Below are 22290 nucleotides of genomic sequence, written 5' to 3' on the forward strand. Positions count from 1 at the left end.
TTTCGGCTAGTTACGACATAAAAATCGACCGCTCGGTTTCGACCGTAAACCAATTCCTTGGTTTTTAATTTAAGTTCGAAAAAAACGGTTTAAGTCATATACTAAGATACTACTAGTACCTCGAATTAGAAAGAGTAAACTGACAGATGCGGGTATTTCATAAGATTACTGCGTAATCTTAATTCTACAGTTGAAAACTTACTTACAACTTTAATCGACATGGCCGTGGAAATATTTGAAACTACGTAAGCCGATAGCATACCGTGAACATCGACAATTCGAAAAAAGTTATCTACATCTTCATCGCTCTTGCATATTCGAGCTACCGAGAGACACATGAAGTACGTTTGTGCCCATTGTTATGAACTGAGTAATATCTCCTCTTTGAGTATATTGTGTTGGTGCGGGTGTCACTAATTTTCTGCACACATACTCCTATTAAGTTTCAGGACGTGTGTAACATTAGTGATGTAAGGCCCGTTCTCAGTAATACATGTTGCTGGAGTAATTATATTTGTCTTCAACGCGAGGCTGCGCGCATTGCCAGAGTAGATTTAGTTAGAGTAGTCCGTCTTCAAACAAAAGTTAAATATGCGCAAACCGCGCGCAGTAGGTACCTAGTTACCTACAACTACCGAAACATGCTACAAGGGCGCCGTTAGCATAAATAACCTGCATTAGTAAGGGTGAACATACAAAGTGAATTCCGAAATTGAGGAAAATAGGTTACTGTAGTTATTATAACTGTGACATTACTGGGTCATCTTATTATCATCTACACTTCCATTCTTCTCTAATGGATAGTACAGTTACGAGGAAATACATACATTTCATTATTTGAATGAGCTCTTAGTCTCTTTTGTGGTTAGTAGAACTTTTGATACAAAGTTTAAACATTAATGTGTGCTCTCAGCTTCTTTAAACACTAATACAATAAATAACTCCCAAGAAGAAGTTTTTAAGGAATTCATAAACATTACAGTTTCTCTGAAGTGTTATCTCCGAGTTCTTTTTAAGACAAAAGGGGACGGCCGCTGCTCCATACAAACGTAGTCCCCATTTTCCTCGCTGGATATTGACATTATGGAAAATCTGAAATTACTCTCAGTGTCTGTATCCGCACTGTACGTTGCAACGAAAATGTACCGCGTGTGTACTCAAATCAAGATAAGATTGTAAACTTCGAATGATGCATTTGTGATACTTAACAGAACACGTAATGCAACAATGTTACATACCTATTAATCTAATTACCGACGCTAGCATAGCATATCTGTAATCAGCAGAAACTAATATCGACATTGCGTGCACATCAATAGAAAATCACTGGGCCGATTAACTAAGCCTATATTTCGTTTGATCTCAGCGATAGTGATCCGCATAAACGTTAAGGCCCCGCAAGCTTGAGCGACATGGATATGCGTGCTCCGGACCGCGGATATCATATAATTGACATTAAATTTATTGTAAATTTTAACAAAAAAAAGTAATCGATGAGTTCGCTCAAAAATAATAATGCGCATTTATAGAAGCAACTTTCGATATTATTTGTTTTTGTGCATAAATTATTACAAATTTTTAAAATTAGGTCTGCGTTCGTGATTTTTTTTTCAATCAAGCGAAAGTATAAAATCAGGTTTCGGATCGATGAAATCACTAGAGAAAATCCTCAAGATTGTTAACAAAATTTTAGGTAACCGTATTATGATCTAAAACAGCGTTAATTTTTTTTAAGCTCTCTGAATCTACGGCACCTTAAAAAAGTCTGAAGACCAATTAAAAATCTAGTCACTGACTTAGGCCTTAATGTCTTCGGGCAAAGTTTAATTATTTGAAATGTGCATTTTCTAGCGATAGTTGGCGCGCCGCCAGCCAGCCATTCTTAGCAGCGGCTACTTCTCGTTAACCTGACTTAGCACCTTCTTTATTATACTAATAGTGGAGGAACATCTTCCCGCCCTAACCTTTTAAATGGCACGTAAATTCACGCTTTCTCGGCAAACATTATTATTACGAGCTTGTTTTGTACGGAATGTAAATGAGGAATAATGTAAGCCTCTGTGTGGGAGCGCGTTAGATAGCTTATTATTTAAATTATGATTAAGGAAATAAACTGAGAGTAACCATGAGTAACATACTGTTATTCCGAGGCTCAAGTTTTACGTATGTACGTCATCTTTCCGTACAGAGACTTTTAACATTTAGCCACACTTCGGGGTTGGCTATATGTAGGCTATATTTTATTAAAACAAATTTTATTAGTTTTAGTATAGGATTCAAATCAAGATCGGAAAAGAAGCTTCCATAGACAACAATTTCCAAAAACCCTTAATTTATATGAAGCAAATTTCATAAAGTTTACATTTTCCGTATGAAGATTGAAACATCTCGTTTCCAAAATAACAATTTCTGAGAAATTTCCAACTTTTAGAACGTTTTCCGCCACTTTCTCATCTGTACATTCTGTACGGGGCCATAACCAAGTGTAATCTTCTAAAATAGTTAATGTGTATGTTAGTTCCTCTAATGGAAACTTCAATAATTATGTACGGTCAAGTTAAAAATATGGTTGCGTACAAGTTACTCGAAAATATGTCCCGTAGTTCGTAATTCGCCGACATAAGAGCTATGGGACATATTTTTGAGTAAGATAAGTGCACCCATATTTTTACACTTGACTTTTCGTTAGCATCTGTCATCACAATCAATTTATACATGGCGCTTTCCGTTTTTCGATATGCCTCCGATCGAACGAAATGTATTCAATTAGAAAACAGGACTTTATTGAATAAGAAAAATTGTCCAATGTTGTTGCAGGCTTTGATAATGAACCAGCGGCCTGAGGTGTGGGAAGGCTCGGAGTTCATCCTCAGCTGTATGGCCTACGGCTCCCCTGACATTGCTTTCACCTGGTACAAAGACGGTGTCAAAGTCAACTTCAATGGAACTACCAGGTAAACTGACATTTACGCAATCCTACAGTAAAATGGGTCGTATTATAAGTTATAATCTATTCGATAAATAATGTCTTCTTCGGCCGAACAAAGTCCGATTGGTAATCTCAAAGTACAGTTCCAACCGGAAGGAAGTATTCTACTGGGCATGCATATAGCTTGTGTAAGAAAAATTCATTTTTTGCCAAAAATGTAATTTTTGGTACAATCTTTAATCGCTGACTGTACTTTTCTTTCCACAGACTACTAATACTTATCGAGACAATAAAATTCTAACAACCCCAAACACGATTAGTTTGCTTTGTTTTATCACAGAGTTCCCATGGCCACCTCCTGTCTCCTTGACAACGACTCGACAAATTGCTTCCCCTTCTATTTTTTTCTTACCTACATAAGCAACTATACTTTTAAAATTTATTAGTGAAATGAGCCCGAATATAGTCAACAATAGTTTTCATAATGGTAAATGCCATAATGGCAACAGAAAATTGTATGAGTAAGTGTATATAATAAAAAATCAACATATTTACATTTAAGTAACAAGTTCTTATTTATTTTAGAAAATATCGTACCCCCAATATTTATCTTGTTCTTGATGTGCTGATGTGTCTCCTAAACTTAATGTTGTTATGTCTATGACTTATTCGCGATGTTTCATTAGCAAATGTCAAAGTGAGATTTTAATTTACATATGGAAATGTTGTTTATAGCCATTTTACTGCGAGCTTGTAAATGCGTATGCTAAGTACGTACATAGAATAGACACAGACAGAACCGTCAAGTAGACATTACGAGTATATTATACAGTAATTACGAGCTATGCCATAATATATTTATTGAAAGTTTTATCAACAAGGAGCGGCATTCAAAAGTTTACGAAAGCAGTTGTTGTTTTTTTTATCGTGTACATCTTGCGTGAGCGCATCTTGCTGGCAACATTATATACCTACTCGTGTTTTTCAATCGTGAGGTCTTTTTTGGAGCGAATTACGTATACTGGTGTAATTTCAAGAAATGTAGGCTTATGCTAATTGTTATAATAGGTTATAAATATGATCTGATGAATAAAATGATTTTATGACAAGTAGAAACACTGCTTTTACTACTATATAAATTATAAACTAAAATAGATGTCAAATACGAAAGAAAAAGTGACAAAGGCCTCTAGTGCCCAGGGCTGGGGTCGAACCAGCGTCCTCTGCATTTGCGGCAGATGCGTCAACCACCCGGTCACTAGAGTCACGGCGGTAGGGGTCGAATTTTCTCGAGTATAAATACATTTCTTCAACTAGAAACGTCACTTTTGACACTGACAGATCATATCCATAACAAATCCAGATCAAATTCATGACCTATTACGGCTATTACAATCAGAATAATAGGCCAATTCGAGTTTTAGTTATTCGATCTGTTTCCGATATGACAACATTTTTTTAACCAATAACGTCACTGTTGACACTGACAGATTAGTTTCATATCGGAAACAGATCGAATAACTAAAACTTGAAGTGGCCTGGGATATATTATCGACATCTATTCGATTCTTCGTGTGCTACGACGTAGCCCGTAGTATCAAGTTTCCGTTTCGTAGCAAACATCGGTTGTAACATTTATACAGTCGTATTCAAAGAATGCTTATAAGATACGGCGATACTATACTGATCTGTTACAAAAAGTTTCATTTTTTCAACCAAAAACGTAACTTTTGACAGATCGATATAGTATCGCTGTGACATCTTATAAGCATTGTTCGAATACGGCCGCTATGATTCGGTCAAATTATGTTTTTTGAAAAACAAATTATATCCAAATTGAAACTAATTATTACCTTCCCAAAAAATAAACAAACTGTCAACCTGTGTAAAGGGGGGGATTGCGTCAGGGGAGGGGAAGGGACGCTAGTGTGCGTAAAGCACCATACTCAAAGGTATACTTACTACATTCGTTTCAAACAGGATATAATTTGTTTGTCCTCCCCAAATCCCCATACATTAAAACATAACTTGACCGAATCAGATAGTCCATAGATGTTTAATGAGTACCTAATCAAAGAACTTTTACTTTAACAATGGGCTTAAGCAATGGACTTTTATTTGTGCAACAACCGTAGAATTTTGTAATCGGCAATAAAAATAAAAGCCTATAAAATTTCCCAGGGATATTTGGACCAGGACGGTGGCAGAGGACGCGTTAGGGCGTCGAATGTCGGTACTGGGCATAACGGAGGCGAAAACACCCGACAGCGGGCGCTGGTCGTGCTCGGCTGACGACGCGGGCCGCAGGCGGTGCCGCGCGCTGGAACTGCACGTGCTCAAGCCGCCTGACATCAGACTACTGCCAACTGCGCTCACTGTCAATAAGGTAGACTTTGTGATATTTAGTTTAGAACGGTATCGATGGATCGTCAATCGTCAGTGCTTCCTACTCATGACGGAGACAACTAAGGGAGTCTTAACATACTGAATTTGATCTGAGAGTGCACTCTTGTAACAGTCTATTTACTAGCAGCTGACCCAAAAGCAAGCCCATGCTTTTTATTGTACAAAAACACATAATAAAAGTAACTTACAATTGGGAAAAGCTAAGTACAAAGGCGAACTTATCCCTTTAAGGGATCTCTTCCAGTTAACCTTAGAATCTTATTTGAACTTACAGAAATTAAAGAGAACTAAGAACAATATCTCAAGAGTTATATGCAATATAATCATATTTATTAGCCTTGTCTCGGCTTTTTGCCACGGCTTATGGGACATTGAGGTCCTCTTGGCAACTATTCCCAAGAATCGACGTAGGCACTAGTTTTTACGAAAGTGACTGCCATTTGAGCTTTCAAGCAAGAGGAGAAACTAGTCAGGTTTCCTCAATAAAAAAAAACTCATTGGTACGAGTCAAGATTTGAACCTGCGACCTCCTAATTGAAAGTTTCTTAAAAACTCTGTTAAATACACAGCCTAATCACACCGCGCTATTTACTATTAAAAATTACCTATACATGAAAGTCGTGCTTTAATGTAACTAAGATAACTAAGTATTAACTTGTCAAAGTCATAAAGCCATTCATGTGAATGTTCCCAATGGCTAAGTAGGCAATGGTAATAGGCGAATTCTAATCATCTAATGGACTCCACGTCGCAAGTGTCGCAACAACAACTCGTTAGTTAGAGTCCTTCTGTTCCAATGTAGATATGTAATGGTCAAATGGATATAGATTTTTCCTTTTAAGGGTGATAACGTGAGCATAACGTGCCTGGCCGTGGCGGGGCGAATGCACGGTGTTCTTGGCTTCAGTTGGGCTTTGGGCAAAAATCTGCTTCCCATGGTGCCCGGCCGCGAAGTCTGGGAAGACCTTTACCCTGCTGGCAGTGTACTCAAGCTCTTCGATGTTCAGGTGAGCTGACAGGCATTCTAAGCCTTGTAGCAGTTGTAGCTAGTCTTAAAGGTGAATGTTTATATTAAGTACCTATGTAATATACTTACCTAGTATTGCACTGTCTGTATATAATAGTAAGTTTTTTCGGGAAATCTTTCCAAACTTTCTTTCTTCGTTAGGGGTCATCCATTAATTACATCACACGAATTTCGAAGTTTTTTGACCCCTTCCTCCCTCCTTGTCACACTTGGTGTGACGTCACATTTTTGGCAATTTTGTTTTCAACGAAATAGGCAAATTGAGTTAGGTATTATTAATGTATTATCAAAATATTTTTGACAAAAGAAATACCTATTAGTAATTTTATAACAGAAAACAGATTGGGAAAGAAAAATAACCGAATAAAAATAATTACCGTTTCAAAAACTCGTCGTTTAACTGTGTAGCAAAAATCGGTTACCGATGAAGTTAAAGTGACGTCACAAATTTTGTGACTCCCCCCTCCCCCTTGTCAGAAAATGTCACATTTTCTTGACCCCCTCCCACCCCCTAAACGTGTGATGTAATTAATCGATAACCCCTTAGTCGTGACACGATTTACACGCATTTTGTTTAAGAAATTTTTATTCCAGGTACTTATTTTCGATATTGAGGACAAATTTATTACTTTTTTAAGAGCTATTAAAATTCCTAATAAAAATTCCACAGAAACCACGCTTTACAATTCTCTAGATTAAGTTACGATTTTTACGAGAATAATTTTCTCCTCTAATTACAAAAAATATCGCCTTAATAGCTTTTCCTAGAAAAACCGAGTATTAATTATTATTAATTTTCAACATTTTTAATCCTAGAAATGCGTCTGTCTGAGTTACGGCCCGATTCGAAGAATGAGATACGATAACGATAAGTTCTGATTTAGATATTAGCTCGATTCGGGTAACTAATGTCACTTTGACGTTAGAAATATCGTAGATAGATCTTACTGGGATCACAACGGAATCGAAAGAAACGTCAATTTTGATATGTCGTTTAGTTATCGATCTTTTAAAGATCTTTCCAAGATCTTACACTTGTCTAAATCATTCTTCGAATCGGGCCGTTATTCGTGCGTTATTTGTTCTTACCACAGGTTCCTTCCGTTTCAGAAATCAGGCCAATATAATTGCCAAGTATCATCGGTAGCAGGGACCAATTCCAAAGGAGTCACCATGTGGGTTCTGAGTCCAAATGACGAGGCCTGCGAGGCCGAGGCTTCACACGGGCTACGATGGCCCAGGACAGCTCCAGGGGCACATGCCTCAGCTGTATGCCCTCCTGGACACAGCGGAGAAACCACTAGGTAAGCAATGAACCAATATTATGTAAACATAAACACTAAAGATATATTGAAAAAAATACCGTGAAGTCCCAGGGACTGCGCTGGCCTAAGAGCACTTCGGTCACACAAATTTCCTCCGCCTAGACGCATAATATTTGCTAGGTACACATCAACACTAAGGCTATCGCTAAGAAATAGTAAAAGTAAGAACTAGTCGATTGTTCGCTTTTAATCGCAAGCTCAAAATGCGCTTTAAGTTTGAATTTTTGTGTGATTTTATATTAACCTGATAACCTGGCTTGTTTCCAACTGAACGAAAACAACAAGGTAATTGTCGCGAGAATTTTCTATACAACTTTCTAAAGAAGCTGTTTGAGTTTGCACTTTTGTTTTACTTAAACGTTTTAAGCGACGGGCTCGAATAAAAATTGCCTATTCTAATGTTATTTTACAACTTACGCTTGCAACAACACTGCACTGGATTAACATTTATTGTTGCTACAGGTTTTGTGAGCCCAAGACTGGTCAGCATGGAGTAAAGTGGCTATTACCTGACTTCTCCGGGTGTGTTGCAGATTCATTGAAAAACATTTATGAACAGGTATGCAATAGATGTTTATTTTATCGTAAACGTATGGCACCGCGAGCAGCGCCTTCTTGCGCTACCGTTAAACAGTTCCACGATTTATTCTTCGTCTGTTGCATGTTAATATAATTATTTTGTCTATAGTAATGACAATCCGTATATCGATTTCAGTTCAGCCGGATATACAACGGCTATTCCTGGGGCAACGTGTCCGACATAGCTCGCCAATACGGGGCGGTCCTGCGCTCCCTTCCCTCGCATCCTGGCGAGGGCACCCTGCCGTTACAGCATTCCAGACAAATGCTGTACTATCTGCTCTCCGCCGCCGGGAAGCCAAAGGACCGGACAGAGAGCGTGCCGCATCTGCTTAAGATATACGATACACTTTTAAAGCATCCAGACACCTTTTTAGATGAAGAGGTAGGTTTAACGCATTACGCCCGGCGTGTAACGATAATGAAGGTTTAATTTTACATTTCATCTGACCTTCATAAAAAACCTCTAGAGAAAATTTATAAAAATAATGACTTACTAAAATATTTTTTTATTTTTGATCTAACAATGTCATTTAACAAACAAACATTGTATAACATGTATATGCTTAGTTAAACCACAGCCTCTTCAGTAAACAGTGCACTGAAACCAAATGGACAGAGGCAGGTATTTAAACCGTCTTAACCATTGTATTACAGAAAATATACGAGCTACAAAATGCCATCGCTGATGCCGCAGGCATGCGAGACAATCACGACCTCCATCTGCACCATTTTGATAATTTCTCCGTGAAAACCAAGCCCGTTTTGGAAGATAACGCTGCACATTTCAAGATGCATGCAGAGCGCACCGGTACCGAGGAATGGCTACTTGCCTCAGGTAAACCTACTAAGTACTATTTGCTCAGTCACAATTTATTTGTAATTCTCGGACGGAAGGCTCTTGATGACCGGCTCCGATAACCACCGGTTAGACGACATGGACGCAGCAAAGAAGTGTTAGGTTAGAAGGGGGTTTTTTAACTAGTGCACTTGGAACTAGTGAAGAGGAATAAACTGTATAATCCTTGAAAAAAACGGAGTAATATTTATTTTTTCTACTCGTCGACTTTAATGGTTGGATAAATATTTCGTATACAAAACTACAATCGCATACTTTTCATTATGGACTCCCGACTCAATCACTATGGGCTCCCGACTAAATGCTTTAGTGAACTATAATGAATTTGATCAATAACGTCTCGCCGCGGTCAAGACAAAACCAAGGGATAGCATTATTCCTTTTGTTTACCTGAGATACTGACCTAATTTAGGTTTAATTATTTAAGTTGTATAGTAGAAATAGATTTTAGTTGACTCATAGAAAAAGTATTATTGTATATAATAGTGATATAATATAATCAAGCTTTTCAATCTCGTACCTAACCTTACTAGGCCAGGCAACAAGCTTCGTGGCTTAAACACGGTATGTGACTGAAAATATCTCCATTATATCACTATTGTATAAAATACTATTGTGTCGTTGTTTTCTCCAGAATTTGTAGCATGTAGGTTCTATAACAATTCATTATATTTCAGTGGGCGTAGAGCTGGTGGGAAGGAACGGGAATGCGTCGGTTATAGCTATTCAATATCACAACCTTGGTACTCGACTGCCTTCGCTGGGCAGGTCTATTGAATTCAAGTAAGTTGTAGTTATTTCTAGCAAACAAACAAACAAACAATAATTTATTCGCTGAAAAAGGGTAAAGATTACATGTGTTAGTGTATAAGAAATACGTTTCACCTTTTCCAACTGTTCACCAAACAGTATGCAAATACAAAGTGTATTAATTAGAATTTAAATTCTTAGGATAACATTAAATTCATTAGAGTAACATAATATCGGTAAAAAAAAGAGGCAGTAATATAGAGAGTACGAATCAGTTGGAATCAGATTAGAATTGGAACACAGTAAGTAGTTTAAGAAATTGTTGTAATATAAAATATAACACATCACTCCGTATGGTTCATAAAATCATTTACATTAGGTAACATTATTTAACGATCTAACAGGCGAATTCGAACGTACAAACAGCAACACGCTTAACTGTCAGTTGGTGGACCTTATACCTTTTGTAATAAGGTCACCGATGGACAGTTAACAATATAGGTGATGGTACACTGAACATACAAAAGAGAAGAATCGATAATCGTAGAAATTTGCAAATTTTAAGAAAAAAAAAACACATCCCGAGTTTGAAAACTGAAGTACATATATGGCGCTGAAAAACTGCCACATGTATTACTCTTTGGTAAAACCGCATAGTCTTATAAATTTAAAAATAAGTTACATTGCGTTTTCGTTGATGCGTACCTTGTTTTTTTTTTTTACATATAGTTACAAAGTATATGAATCATAGAAACTTTGTTTTTTTTTTATTCATTATATCTAAGTTGAATTTAATTAATCATTACATTAATTTTGTATGATTTATTAGTAATAATGAAGGGATGTCCGGGCGCAGCTGTAGCGGATCTACTTGTAGGAGCGGGCGTGAGATGGAGTTCCTGGTGGCGTCGGCGCAGACGCAGCTGTGGGGCGCCGGCGTCGACCGCGCGCTGCCGCACACCGTCACGCTGCTCTTCACGCATGTACACAACTACAGCGCCGTCGGTGAGTCATCAATTCAATATCGACTAATAATATTTTTCCTAATCTTCATTTATTTATTTGAACTGACGTTTCATATATCAAACTGTAATAGCATATTTTTTAATGTTCGATAAGTACTCTATGACACTTCTAACTGAACTGAAATATTCGTTATATAACGATTTAGAAGACTATAATATTCATTATGCCATATATTAATGGACAAAATTATCAACGAGCCTTTCATCCAACTAGCCTTCACTTCGTTCAGTTTTATTAGTTAGTTCGTTTGTTAGTTTTATTATTTTGGATAATTCGTGTAACAAGTATTGTACTTACTTATACAGTATACTAAGATTTAAATAACAATTCTACCGGAAACTCGTAGAACGTGTAAAATACCACAATCTTCAGACCAGTTGATTTTTATAAGAGTCCCCGGCAAGTTCGGCCGAATTTCACCTTCCCATACAAAAGGAGATTCGTTCACATTTTAATACTACGTGTTAGATTGTAATGAAACTTTTTGCACATACAGTGACATGAGCTAATATCTAGTTCTGCAGCTCGAGTTTATAAAACAAACGAAATAAAACAAAATCAAGTTTTTTGTGAAAAACTTAAAAGGGAAGTAGAGCTCGTACTCGTCCATACAAAGAGAGAAAATGTGTTTCCACTTCAAAATATTTTCCATTCTCCATCATTTTTTAGTAAGTATGTTATTGACACGATGAAAAACTAGGTTTATAGGTTTTTTCAGAATTTGCAAAATAAAAAATATTTATTTTTTCCAAAAAAGCGAAACCACTAATCCTAGAATATATTATGCTGAAGCGGTCGCCATCAAAATCAAACTAAACCGTTTTCTCCCGAAATGGATTTTTCATAGAAAAAGTACCGTTATTTCGTTAGGATCGCAAAGCTATTCTTCCCTCTTAATTCGCTGTATTTTTTTAACTATGGTATCTGAAGCCACATAAACTAACTAGCTAGTCGCTTTAATATGAGAGCGTAACTACGTTTATATGGAGAACAGAGCTTGCTGGGGACCCTTAAGAGCAATTCCTAGCTGAGCAACTTTTCAAATCTCGAATTTTTGAAGCTATGTTTCTGTCGCGCTGCGGTGGGCGGGAGCCGAAACTATCTAAGTGTGAGTGCGCGCACACAGACGCGAGACTCGTGCGCTCGCTCATTGCGCGCCGTTCCGTCGACATCGCCCGCGAGCCAGACGGAATTTATTCTGCGCTGCCCGACGCAAGTTGTTTTTGTTGTTACCACGTAATATTGTTTAAATTTTTATATTATACTGTATCTATTACACCCTAATACCAAACACCCTATCACCTGTACTAAATGTATTTTACACCTATAATATAATATAAAAGATATTAATTACCATATAGGTAAAAACTGCAAAAAAGAATGATGTCTCAGCTTCGGTTGTCGTCGTACAGTCAAGTGCAAAAATATGTATCGAAAGAATCGTCTCATAAATATGGTACTACGCTCTTATTGCACTGGAATAAGATGCTATGGGACATATTTTTGAGTAAGATGTGTACACCCATATTTTTACACTTGACTGTACCTATCCGTATCAGTAAGTTGGGAGTGATCACGGTGTGTTGTGAAATTTTGTAAGTAGGTATAAATATACCTATGGTTAAACTACAATCTATTTAACTTGTAGTACGATGGGGCTAAACTTGGGCCGCCTTATTGAAGAACGTATATATCGCAATGACAATCTGTGTAAAGTATGTTGGGATAATGCCGGACAATTTTGGGACTGATTTTTTTATTTTTTATTTAATTTATTTGAATCAAAAGAAGATTACAAAAAGCCTTAAACTACTAATCTGCCAAACTGCAGTACAGTTTGTTGGCAGGAAAAAAAAAACTAAATCTACCCTCCATCAACTAGTATTGTAAATATTAATAACTATAGCCGCTTTTGCATACGTATGTATATTGAAACCTTGAAATATTGAAATTGAGAGAACTCGTGAAAAAATGATTTTTCGAGATCTCAACACGTGACAGATTCTTGAAGTACGTAGCGAATCGTTAAATAATAACCGTAGATTCGGCCTGAATTTTGGTAATCTTCAATATAGAACGGTTTTAGTGTTGTACCTGTGTAAAGATAAGAAATACTTTTTTTTAGGGTAACGAGTGTTTTGCCATCAAGGGAGAACATTGGATGGTGAAAAAAAGTTGCTTCTAATGGAAAGAGAATAAGGTATCACAAAGAAATAGGTCCGGTGTCTACCCTTTTGTATCCGATCTTAACCCGGATACAAAAAAAGGCAATTTGATAAGTAAACAATGTGCTAAGAAACCTCTTATTGTAAGGTTTACCCGAATTATTAAAAAAAACCACTAAAATAATAGATACGTTGCGTAGTTTTGACAATTTAAGATTTCGTGAACTGTACAGGTTTAGGGAAAGTGTAAATGTATTGTTTATTGAATGGAATGTACTGGAAGATATTAAGTACTTAAGTAGGAGGGACAAAAATCAAAATAAAAAATAATCGTGCCCAGTTATTTTTAATGAAGGTCGCCAAAAAAATAAGAATCAAACTTAGAAATCAAAAAGACTAAGTAGTTCTTTAAAAAGGTCAAGGTCACTGAGAGCCCATCTTGAAGTATGGAAAATAATTAAAATTTCGATTTCGTTGGTTTAATTTTGCAATTATATATAGTTGATAAACCATCTTTTTTTTTTGATAAAATTTAAGGATCGTATGTAAAGAGTAAAGTAAATATATAGGAAAAGAGAGCCCTCTTGAAGCATTTTAAGGAAACTAATTTCGAAGCCCTATCTCTATTTTGTATCCGAAACTAGCAATGTATGTATGCGTGCACATCTACTTCTGCATCCTTATGTATGTGTAGATACTTTATTGCGAAAAATTGCTCATTTGCTATCTATTTTACTCGATTTTGTTATAAATTTCAACATGTATCATCATCCCTATACAATATAAATACTCTTTATTGCACACCTCAATAAAAGAAAACAATACAAAAGAAAACATACACATAAGCTCAGGTAAACAACATGCGGTCTTATCGCTAAAAGGCAACCTTTGGGTTGCGGAAATTAAAAAAAATTACATTGTCAGTAACCGTCGCGCTGGTAGTGGTACTGGATAAAAATAATGGTACGAAAGTGTGATCAAGAAAACAATAAATGTGATAATTAAGGTCAGTAGGTAAATTGAAGAAAATTTAAAGTTTGATAATCACTGCTGTTTTTTAAATAGGTAAAGATCTGATTGTTTCTGGTCCGATCTTTACCTGGAAGGGTCAAGATCGGATATCGGTCTACAGCAGTGCTAGGTCTGTTAACACAATTACAAAAACAAACAGTTTCATCACAATACGAAAAATAAATTACAGAGCGAAGATCGGATAGAAGGAAGAATTCGCGAAATTTACCTTGCTCTCTGTGATTGCACATAGCACAAGCCCGACTGACTCCCTGAGCGGCGCGGGGACACTGACAGTCGAGGCGCAATGAAATGGCGTCTTACACAATTTTGCCAACATTAAAAAATAAAGCCAAATTAGGGGGAAATGAATGTCCTACGTTCTTCACCCGTATCCGGTATTTACCCAACATACCTTAATCGTTGAACCGCCGCATTTCAAAATGGCCCTTATTTTGATATCGACTAGCCGTAATGTAATACGGCGGATTATACAATACGACTGCGATACTTATATATAAATCCCCTCGTCAATGTAATTTCATTAAATTTGCTATCTAGTGGCAAACATCAAAGTAGTTATCTTTTACTTGTGACGCACAAGTGTGAGCAATGTAAAATACTATATTTCTAAAAAAAATTGCCTACTACGTAATAAAAGAAAATGTGATTATTAAATTATAATACGAAACGTGGTCAAATCGCAAAATGCTGTCGTTTTATTTAAAATAATCAAATAATTAGATCAGTTCCGAAAGTATCGAGAAATCCCGGTTCTTTAAAACAGTACCGGTTCTGCAATCCCTAATAAGGATGTTATGCCCATCACTATTCCTCCTGTGTACGTATATTTAGAAACTGTCTCCGCCTCCAATTCGTGCGATAAGGACAACTGCAGCTCGGACCGAAATTCACTCGCAAAAAACTCAAAAATCGAGGTTTCGCTCTCGACTGTTTCCTCCTCCAAAACGCAACTAATCATTATGAAATTTTGGAAATTGCAAGAGGAAGAAATAATCTATGCCGCTATGTTTTGATTTTTTGGATATTTTTTGTCATATTTGTATACTGTGCCTTTTTTTACAGCCAATTCAATTTAGCCGTTTTTGCGATTTTCGAGGCGCTGTATCTTTCTTCAAAATAAAATAATCCAAAAAAGCAAAACATAGCGGCACAGATATTGATGATATTGATCTTATTTGAAAAAATCACTGCTCTAGGTTAAAAATCCAGGGAGGAATCAGTCGAGAGCGTTTGTATGGAAAAATCGCAACTAGGAATTCCTCTTAACCTACCGTTTTTCTTCATCAGCGTCGAAGCTGGCCTGTGGTGTACGCACGGTGGAAGAGCCGCGCGCATGGAGCACAAAGGCGTGCGAAGTGCGAGTCACCGAGCCTACGCATGTGACGTGCCGCTGCCGAGGGCTGGGCACTTATGCACTGTTCACCATCGCTAGATCCACTCTAGTAAGTACCTAAGTTACCTAACCCTGTTCTTGACAACAATTTTATTATTCAAATAATTATTTGCTGCTAACATGTTCGGTCTTCTGTAATCAAGCAACATGTTGCGGTTCAAAATACATAGTATGACGATCAACAACTCGGTCAGTATACACTACCTACAGCCTAAATACTTACTCTTAGTGCTAAAGAATGCCTTGATCCATTCGGGCTATCTCAATTCAGCCGTTGTACATGTAACCCACTTGTGACAATAAATAACGCAGCTAAGCTAGCGTTTTGTGCGCAACAACCCCAGTGCTATATTACATTACATATTATATATTATAGTAGGTAGTCTCGCACGACTAATAATTTTGCAGAAGAGATAGCCGAGTCCATGTTTTGGAGATAACTCTCGATTACTTGAAAGCTTTTTTCTGATGGAATAATGAATTAACAATACATATTTGATTAATTATCTTCTGTCCATTTCAGACTGATGTGGAGAAAGATCTACGTGGAATAGTGAAAATCACAGTCGGCCTCGGTGGCGCCATGTGCTTGGCGGCAGCAGCGCTGCAAGTCCTGGGGCTAGCGTCGGGGAGGAAGGCGCGGCTGCCCGTGTTGCTGAAGGCGGCGACAGCAGGAACACATTCCGCAGCGCTCTTGACGTTACTCGAGTGCGATACTAGAGAGGTTCGTATTTAATCTGTGAGAATACTTTGTAGCGATTTTAGCAGTGTTGGAAATGATACTGGGCAGATTATTGGATATAAGTATGGGAAAGTAAAACCGTCATAAGATATGGAGTTAGCTTCAAGCGAGAAGGCGTGGTTATCCACCGACCTGACCTGTCCCGTGTCTGACCTGTAATTTACATTATCAATAAACTATGAGTATGAGTATGAGTATCCGTTCTATTGAAAGCTACCAGAGAGAAAAATAGTCCTCAGTGTAATTTATGCTACAGAAGTGTGACGCCAAGCAGTTTTAGAAAGATTCCAGTTTTATGTCAAGCTAAGCAGCGCCATATCCTTGAGTTCTACGGCTGTGGACAGTTATTGCGGTACAATCCTACTTCAAAAACACATAGCAGTACCTTGTTTATGCAACAACTGTTTGTTACCGGGAGTGATCAAACTTGGCCGAGGTTAATTAAGTTTTTTGCAGGAGGAAGCATGCCCGGGCGCACTGGGATGGGTGTGCGCGGCGTGCTGGTGCGCCGGCTGCGCGGCGTTGTGCGCACAGCCGCTCCTGCTGCAAGCCGAGTTGGCCGGCCGTCAGCAACGGGCGCCGTCCGTGGGGCTACTAGCAGGTACGGACAGGCTTCTTTTAAACATGTAGGTTGATCGGTGTGGACAATATTAATCGAATTTTACACGAAATTGCGAAATACGCTTTTTAAAGGATAATTGCCAAAATTGAAGTTACTTAGGTATGTAAACAAGTTACTGTCAAAATATTTTAATTCACTCCTACATGACCGACAAACTCTGGTGATCATATTCCAACACATAATATATCATCCAAATGACCATAGTATACCTACTGAATTCTGACTAACCTCTTTAAATAACATACCAGTGTAAAAATTTAACTGACTACCGGATATATTTAATTGCAGGAGTGTGCACGCTGGCGTGGCTGACGGCGCGGTTATGGGGCGGCGCGCCGCTACAACTGGGCGCAGCGGCGCAAGCTGTGTGCGCGGCGGGCTGCGCGCTGCTAGCTTTACTGTGCCTCGCGCTTGCTTTGTGCGCTGCGTTGCGATTACGCACTATCACGCATAAGGTTCCTGCGGAACGTCGGAGCTACCTCGCTGACCGGTTAGTATTTCGTCACATATTTAGACAAAGACTACATCAGATAAACTTAGGCGTTGGCTGGTGAATATTTAGGGGCTGCCACTTCAGCAGTCATACTACCGTAAGACTATCTTGTTTTACTTGTTCCACAGCAAGTGTAAGGCCTGAGTGGACGCTCGATACAAGCGTGCAGCGGGGCGGGGCGGGCGGCGTGCATGTCAAACAAAGGACACTCGTACTAGTGTCCTGAGTGGACGCTGCTCAAAGCGAATGCCGAGCGGGCAAGTTTGCGGGCAATGCAGCGTCGCGCGGGGCGTCGCGGAGAGGTTCAAACCTGTTTGTGATTTGCAGCGGCGATAAGAGCGTGCAGTCATGTCAAGCAAACAAATAATTATTGACATATAAAATAAACCAGCATTTTGGCTATCATCTCACACTTTATACAAAAATAGACTGTATAATTAAATGGAAGGTAGGCAGTTATAATATTCAACTCTATTAACAGTTATTAAAGTTCAAATTTAACCAAAATATTTTTTATGACATGCGTTAAAATTACGAGTAAGTATTTATTTTCACCTTTAATCCATTGCATGTTAAGATTTCGTATAAAGTGGGAAATTCTCCAAACCGTCTTCTGTGCTTCACTACGATCTTGTTTTGTAGAAAAACAACATATTTTGAGCCATAAATGCTCTTCTAAAAAGAAATCAAGAATGTCGTCCGAAGTCGATGCCATGGTGAATGCGACCGATTCACACGAGCGGTGAGCGTGCGCTGAGGCCACTCGCTGGACGCTCTATCTCCCGCTCGCCCGCCCCGCTGCACGCCCCGCCGAACGCTCCGCTCCGAGCGTCCACTCAGGCCTTACACTTAGGCATGTACCTAGTTCCAAAAACATGCCGTATCTTGCATTACAACACGATACGCTTCATGTGATTTTTCACGATGCGTGTTGACATGCCATTGCATCGTATTACGACACTATGTCGTGTTATGTAATATTGTGCGTTAGACAAAACCCAAATCAGTATCCAGTGAGAAAATGGATGTTTGTGTATAATGCAGACTTAAAATGTAATTTATGTAATGCAGAACGCGCGTGGTTCGACATACGCTAGCGTTGCTGCTAACTACTTCGGCAGCGCAAGCGGCGGGCGTGGCGTATGCGCAGCCGGGCGAGCAACGCATTTCACACGTCGCTGCGCTTTCCGCCGCGGCTCTCGCCAACGTACGTACCGATTCTTCTCAGTCATTAAAATATGATACACTTAACTCACTCTCTTCACGTCATTGCAATAAGATTTATGAATCACCCAAATGTCCCTTCATTATTAGGCTCCGATGCTAATTAATAACTGCACAGAGCTCTTCTCAAGAACTGAAGGAATTAAACTACCGTGCATCACGAGAGGGAGAATTATCAGACCAATGCTGAAAAATGTAAAACCGGTGTCCAGAGAATAAACTGAAATTGCTTTAAATACGTTGATGGTTTTACAGGACGTAACTGGTCTACTGTTAAACTTCAATGTTTTTTTAGGGCGTCGCTATGATAATATGCTACGTAATCCGCGACGAGGAGTGCCTGCGATCAGCCAGGCGCGCACTCTCTATGGGCGAGCCTAGGGACTGGCAAGACTCGCCAGCTGGCGATACGTCGCTCAGTTGTAAGTAATCCAAGACAGTATTCACAAACAGTCTCCTTTTGTAGTATAATTGGTGAGTATTCGGAGACCTCTGACGCCTTTGGAGTAGATTCCAAATACAGTTGCCCATTAATATGCAAGTTCAAACCGGCAGCCTCTTACGTATATTTTTATTAAAGAGCTATTGATAATACTATAAATTTTAAAGTTTAAGATAAGAAACATATTGCCTCCGGATTCGACAGCTAAAATATTAGTTGTACGCCATATTTGTGGTCGCCATTATACCAAACTTCAACTTAAAACAATCAGAGCTACCGCATTATGTATGAAACCGTGTAGCTGTCAATTTCAAAGATACATCTTATTCAATCAATGAATCGATTCCTACGGGATTGTTTGCCTTTCCAGTGTACATAAAACAAGGTGGTGAGGTGGAGAGCCGCGGTGGCGTGGGGACCCTGGAGTCCTCGCCGACGCCCTCGTCGCCCGGCGCCTACTGGCGCGCGCCCGCGCCGGGGCTCGACACGCCCACTCGGCTGCACAGGTACTCTCCTTTGTACACGACCTAAAAATGGTGACACTTAGAATCCCGCCGGCTAAATATGGCTGTTAAAACAGTTGCAGTGACTAAGTGATGTGTTTGTTGGTAGGTACTAGATAGTCTCTATCATAAATGCCTGTCATCATCATGCCCTAAGCGTTATCCCGGCATTTTTGCCACGGCTCACTTGGGGAGCCTGGGGTCTGCTCGAGAACCTAATCCAAAGAATTGACATAGGTACTAGTGTTTAAAAAGAGACTGCCATCTGACTTTCCAACCGTAACCTTTCCTTCACCGAAAAAAGATTGGTAGATATCAAATGATACTTATTTCGTGTATACATTTCAAAAAAGTCATTGGTACTGCGTTAGAATCTTTGAATGTGGAAGGCGTGTGCGCCATACGGCTAGACCACCAACGCTTCCATAAATTAACTTTCGAATTAGTAACTTGTATTGTAGTTTTAAAAAACGTGACCCGAGAAGACGAATTTATTGAAGAAAATTTAATTTTATAATTTTTAAAACAATCATGCTAAGTTATCATTCAAGTTATATTTTTGAACATCATGTTTTATTTTCTTAGTATTAATTTTTATCATAATTAGTAGTTGAGTTTTTTTCAAATTATTTTACTTTGTTTACTTAGCCTGCGCCATCTTACCGCTGAGCAAAGACCTCCCTCTAAGAGTTCCACATCCCGATATCTCTTGCAACCGGCCCGTCGTTAAGAAATGACTTTATCTGCGACTGGGCGTTGCAGCGATCGTCTTGCCTAGTGAGTAGCTTAACCTAATCCACTTTTGATCCAATTATAGGCCGATAGCATTCCATGCTGTATTGTCTCCATGCTTTGTGTCTTTAAACACTAACAAAGTTCCGCTCTGCAATGGAATTAATGATACTGATGATGTAACAGTACCTATCGCCCACGTATATCCGCAGATCCTGCAGTTTTCCTAACTCATGCTTCCCTCCGCACACTTTTTAGCACCTTCATTATGTTCATTGCGTTCGGTCACCCTTTCTTTTCGAATAAGTTTGCAGATTTAAATGACTTCGTATATGTTTAGTAGACGTGAGTCAAGTGATATGTGCATGTAACAGGCGGCAGTCGACGCCGGACAGCCGCGCGGACATCGTGCGCTGCGTGGAGTACAAGGAGACGGTGCTGAGCCCGCAGCGCTACGAGCGCCGCTCGCGCGCCGTGTGCGACCTCATCCCGCGCGCGCCCGCCACGCAGCCCGAGTACCTGGCGCGCGTGTGCCTCGAGCTCGGCGTGCTCGACGCCGCGCCCGTCCCGCCCCGGGACCTGCCCGCTCCTCTCCTCACCTGCTCCGTCGACTTCGAACCCTACACCGAAAAACGGTTCGACACCGCCAAAGAAAGCTGCACCCTCTGTGTTCAATCCAACCCGGACGTCTCCAAAATACCATCGCCGCCCATCAAGAGCTGCCTAAAAAAATCCAGCAAAAATCAAGATTTCACGTCCAGTATATCCCTCCCCTCCATGGAAATATTGAAAGACGAGTCGAAGTCTAAGTCGGACATCGAGCAGGTGAACAGAGAGTGGAACAAGGCGTACGATTCGCCCGAGACGGACCGAATGTTGAACAAGATATCCGACGACTTGGATTTTTTATTAAATAGAACTCAGGACGCTAGCGTTAATGTAATACTTGACCAAATCGAGGAGGCCCCCACGTAGGATACGGAGTGAAACGTTAGACACGGTAGACTTTAGCCATGTAAGTAAACGAATAACATGGAAACAGGGGTGCAACATGCCACTAGGATAATGTGTACATATTAAAAGTGTTTTATAAATAATAAAAATAAGTTGTATCATGAAACATTGTGCATGCGATTTATATGAATTATTCCTTTTTGTAAACATTAATGATGTTATTGAGGGATATTATAAAATAAAAGTCTAGGTATAACGTATAAAATCGAGAGGGAGCATAGATGAAGACAAATAGGACGCCCAAAGCTGAGAAAAATATCGTTGGCGTGGGTTGGCAGAATCAGATTGCACTGTACGAGTGCATGTACAACCTTGAAAAATAGGCGATACCTAGCAAGTTAGTAGTCAAGCGTTACGGTTGACAAACCACTTCGTATGACTGCATGTAAGTAGTGCAATCTAGTTCAGCCTACAATATCTTGGAGTATAGTGTGTCTTATTATCCCTGTGGCGGCTCGGTACGATTAAGCGATCAAGTTTGTAACTAGTCAAATTCTCAAATGTGCGATAAATAAGGTTGTTAGCATAATTTAAACACATTGTGATCAGTAATCTCAAATGGGTTATTTATACAATTTAGCTTTATAAAAGACCATATTTAATGATTTTCCGTGTCAGTATTGAATTTACGTTAATATACCTATTTATATGAGTAGAGATATCATTATAACGAATGTGATAAATTTATAATACATAATTTAAGATGTACTTACGCGAATTTATCGTTTTGATACGTAATCCTAATCACACAAGATAAATGAGGATATTTTTTAGGTTGTATATAACACTAATTGTTTTAATTTATCGGACTTTTTACTTATAAAACAAGAGAAATCAAGCTTCTTGTAATTTGATACGAACTAATTTTTCATTATTCATATCTCCCAGGCGATAAGTGTTAAGGAAGATGTAAATGGAGCTTCATGAACGTCAGCTACGTTGATAGATCGCAGAACGATAGCCATCAAAACAGAAAAAAGTAATAGGTATTTCCTCCCCGACTAACTCTGTAACTTTAATTATA

General features: G+C 38.9%; 1 protein-coding gene across 4 annotated transcripts in view; it reads left to right on the forward strand.

Moving 5' to 3' along the window:
* LOC133528380 (uncharacterized) overlaps window positions 1–22290 on the forward strand; it is a 563200-nt gene extending 540910 nt beyond the window's left edge. The window contains exons 10-27 of one of the 4 annotated variants that reach the window (XM_061865752.1): window positions 2818–2954; window positions 5111–5315; window positions 6178–6342; window positions 7473–7666; window positions 8150–8246; window positions 8403–8651; window positions 8924–9104; window positions 9803–9908; window positions 10753–10880; window positions 15389–15543; window positions 16018–16218; window positions 16693–16837; window positions 17147–17348; window positions 18423–18558; window positions 18871–18997; window positions 19388–19523; window positions 20169–20297; window positions 20627–20767. In XM_061865752.1, coding sequence (XP_061721736.1) covers window positions 2818–2954; window positions 5111–5315; window positions 6178–6342; window positions 7473–7666; window positions 8150–8246; window positions 8403–8651; window positions 8924–9104; window positions 9803–9908; window positions 10753–10880; window positions 15389–15543; window positions 16018–16218; window positions 16693–16837; window positions 17147–17348; window positions 18423–18558; window positions 18871–18997; window positions 19388–19523; window positions 20169–20250 — 2646 coding nt within the window. In that variant the 3' untranslated portion in view covers window positions 20251–20297; window positions 20627–20767. Of the gene's footprint in view, window positions 1–2817; window positions 2955–5110; window positions 5316–6177; window positions 6343–7472; window positions 7667–8149; window positions 8247–8402; window positions 8652–8923; window positions 9105–9802; window positions 9909–10704; window positions 10881–15388; window positions 15544–16017; window positions 16219–16692; window positions 16838–17146; window positions 17349–18422; window positions 18559–18870; window positions 18998–19387; window positions 19524–20168; window positions 20298–20626 lie in introns of all 4 variants that reach the window. The other 3 variants (XM_061865750.1, XM_061865751.1, XM_061865753.1) reach the window with 3 other exon arrangements.

Source organism: Cydia pomonella, chromosome 19 (genome assembly GCF_033807575.1).
Source record: "Cydia pomonella isolate Wapato2018A chromosome 19, ilCydPomo1, whole genome shotgun sequence".
Lineage (NCBI taxonomy): Eukaryota > Metazoa > Arthropoda > Insecta > Lepidoptera > Tortricidae > Cydia > Cydia pomonella.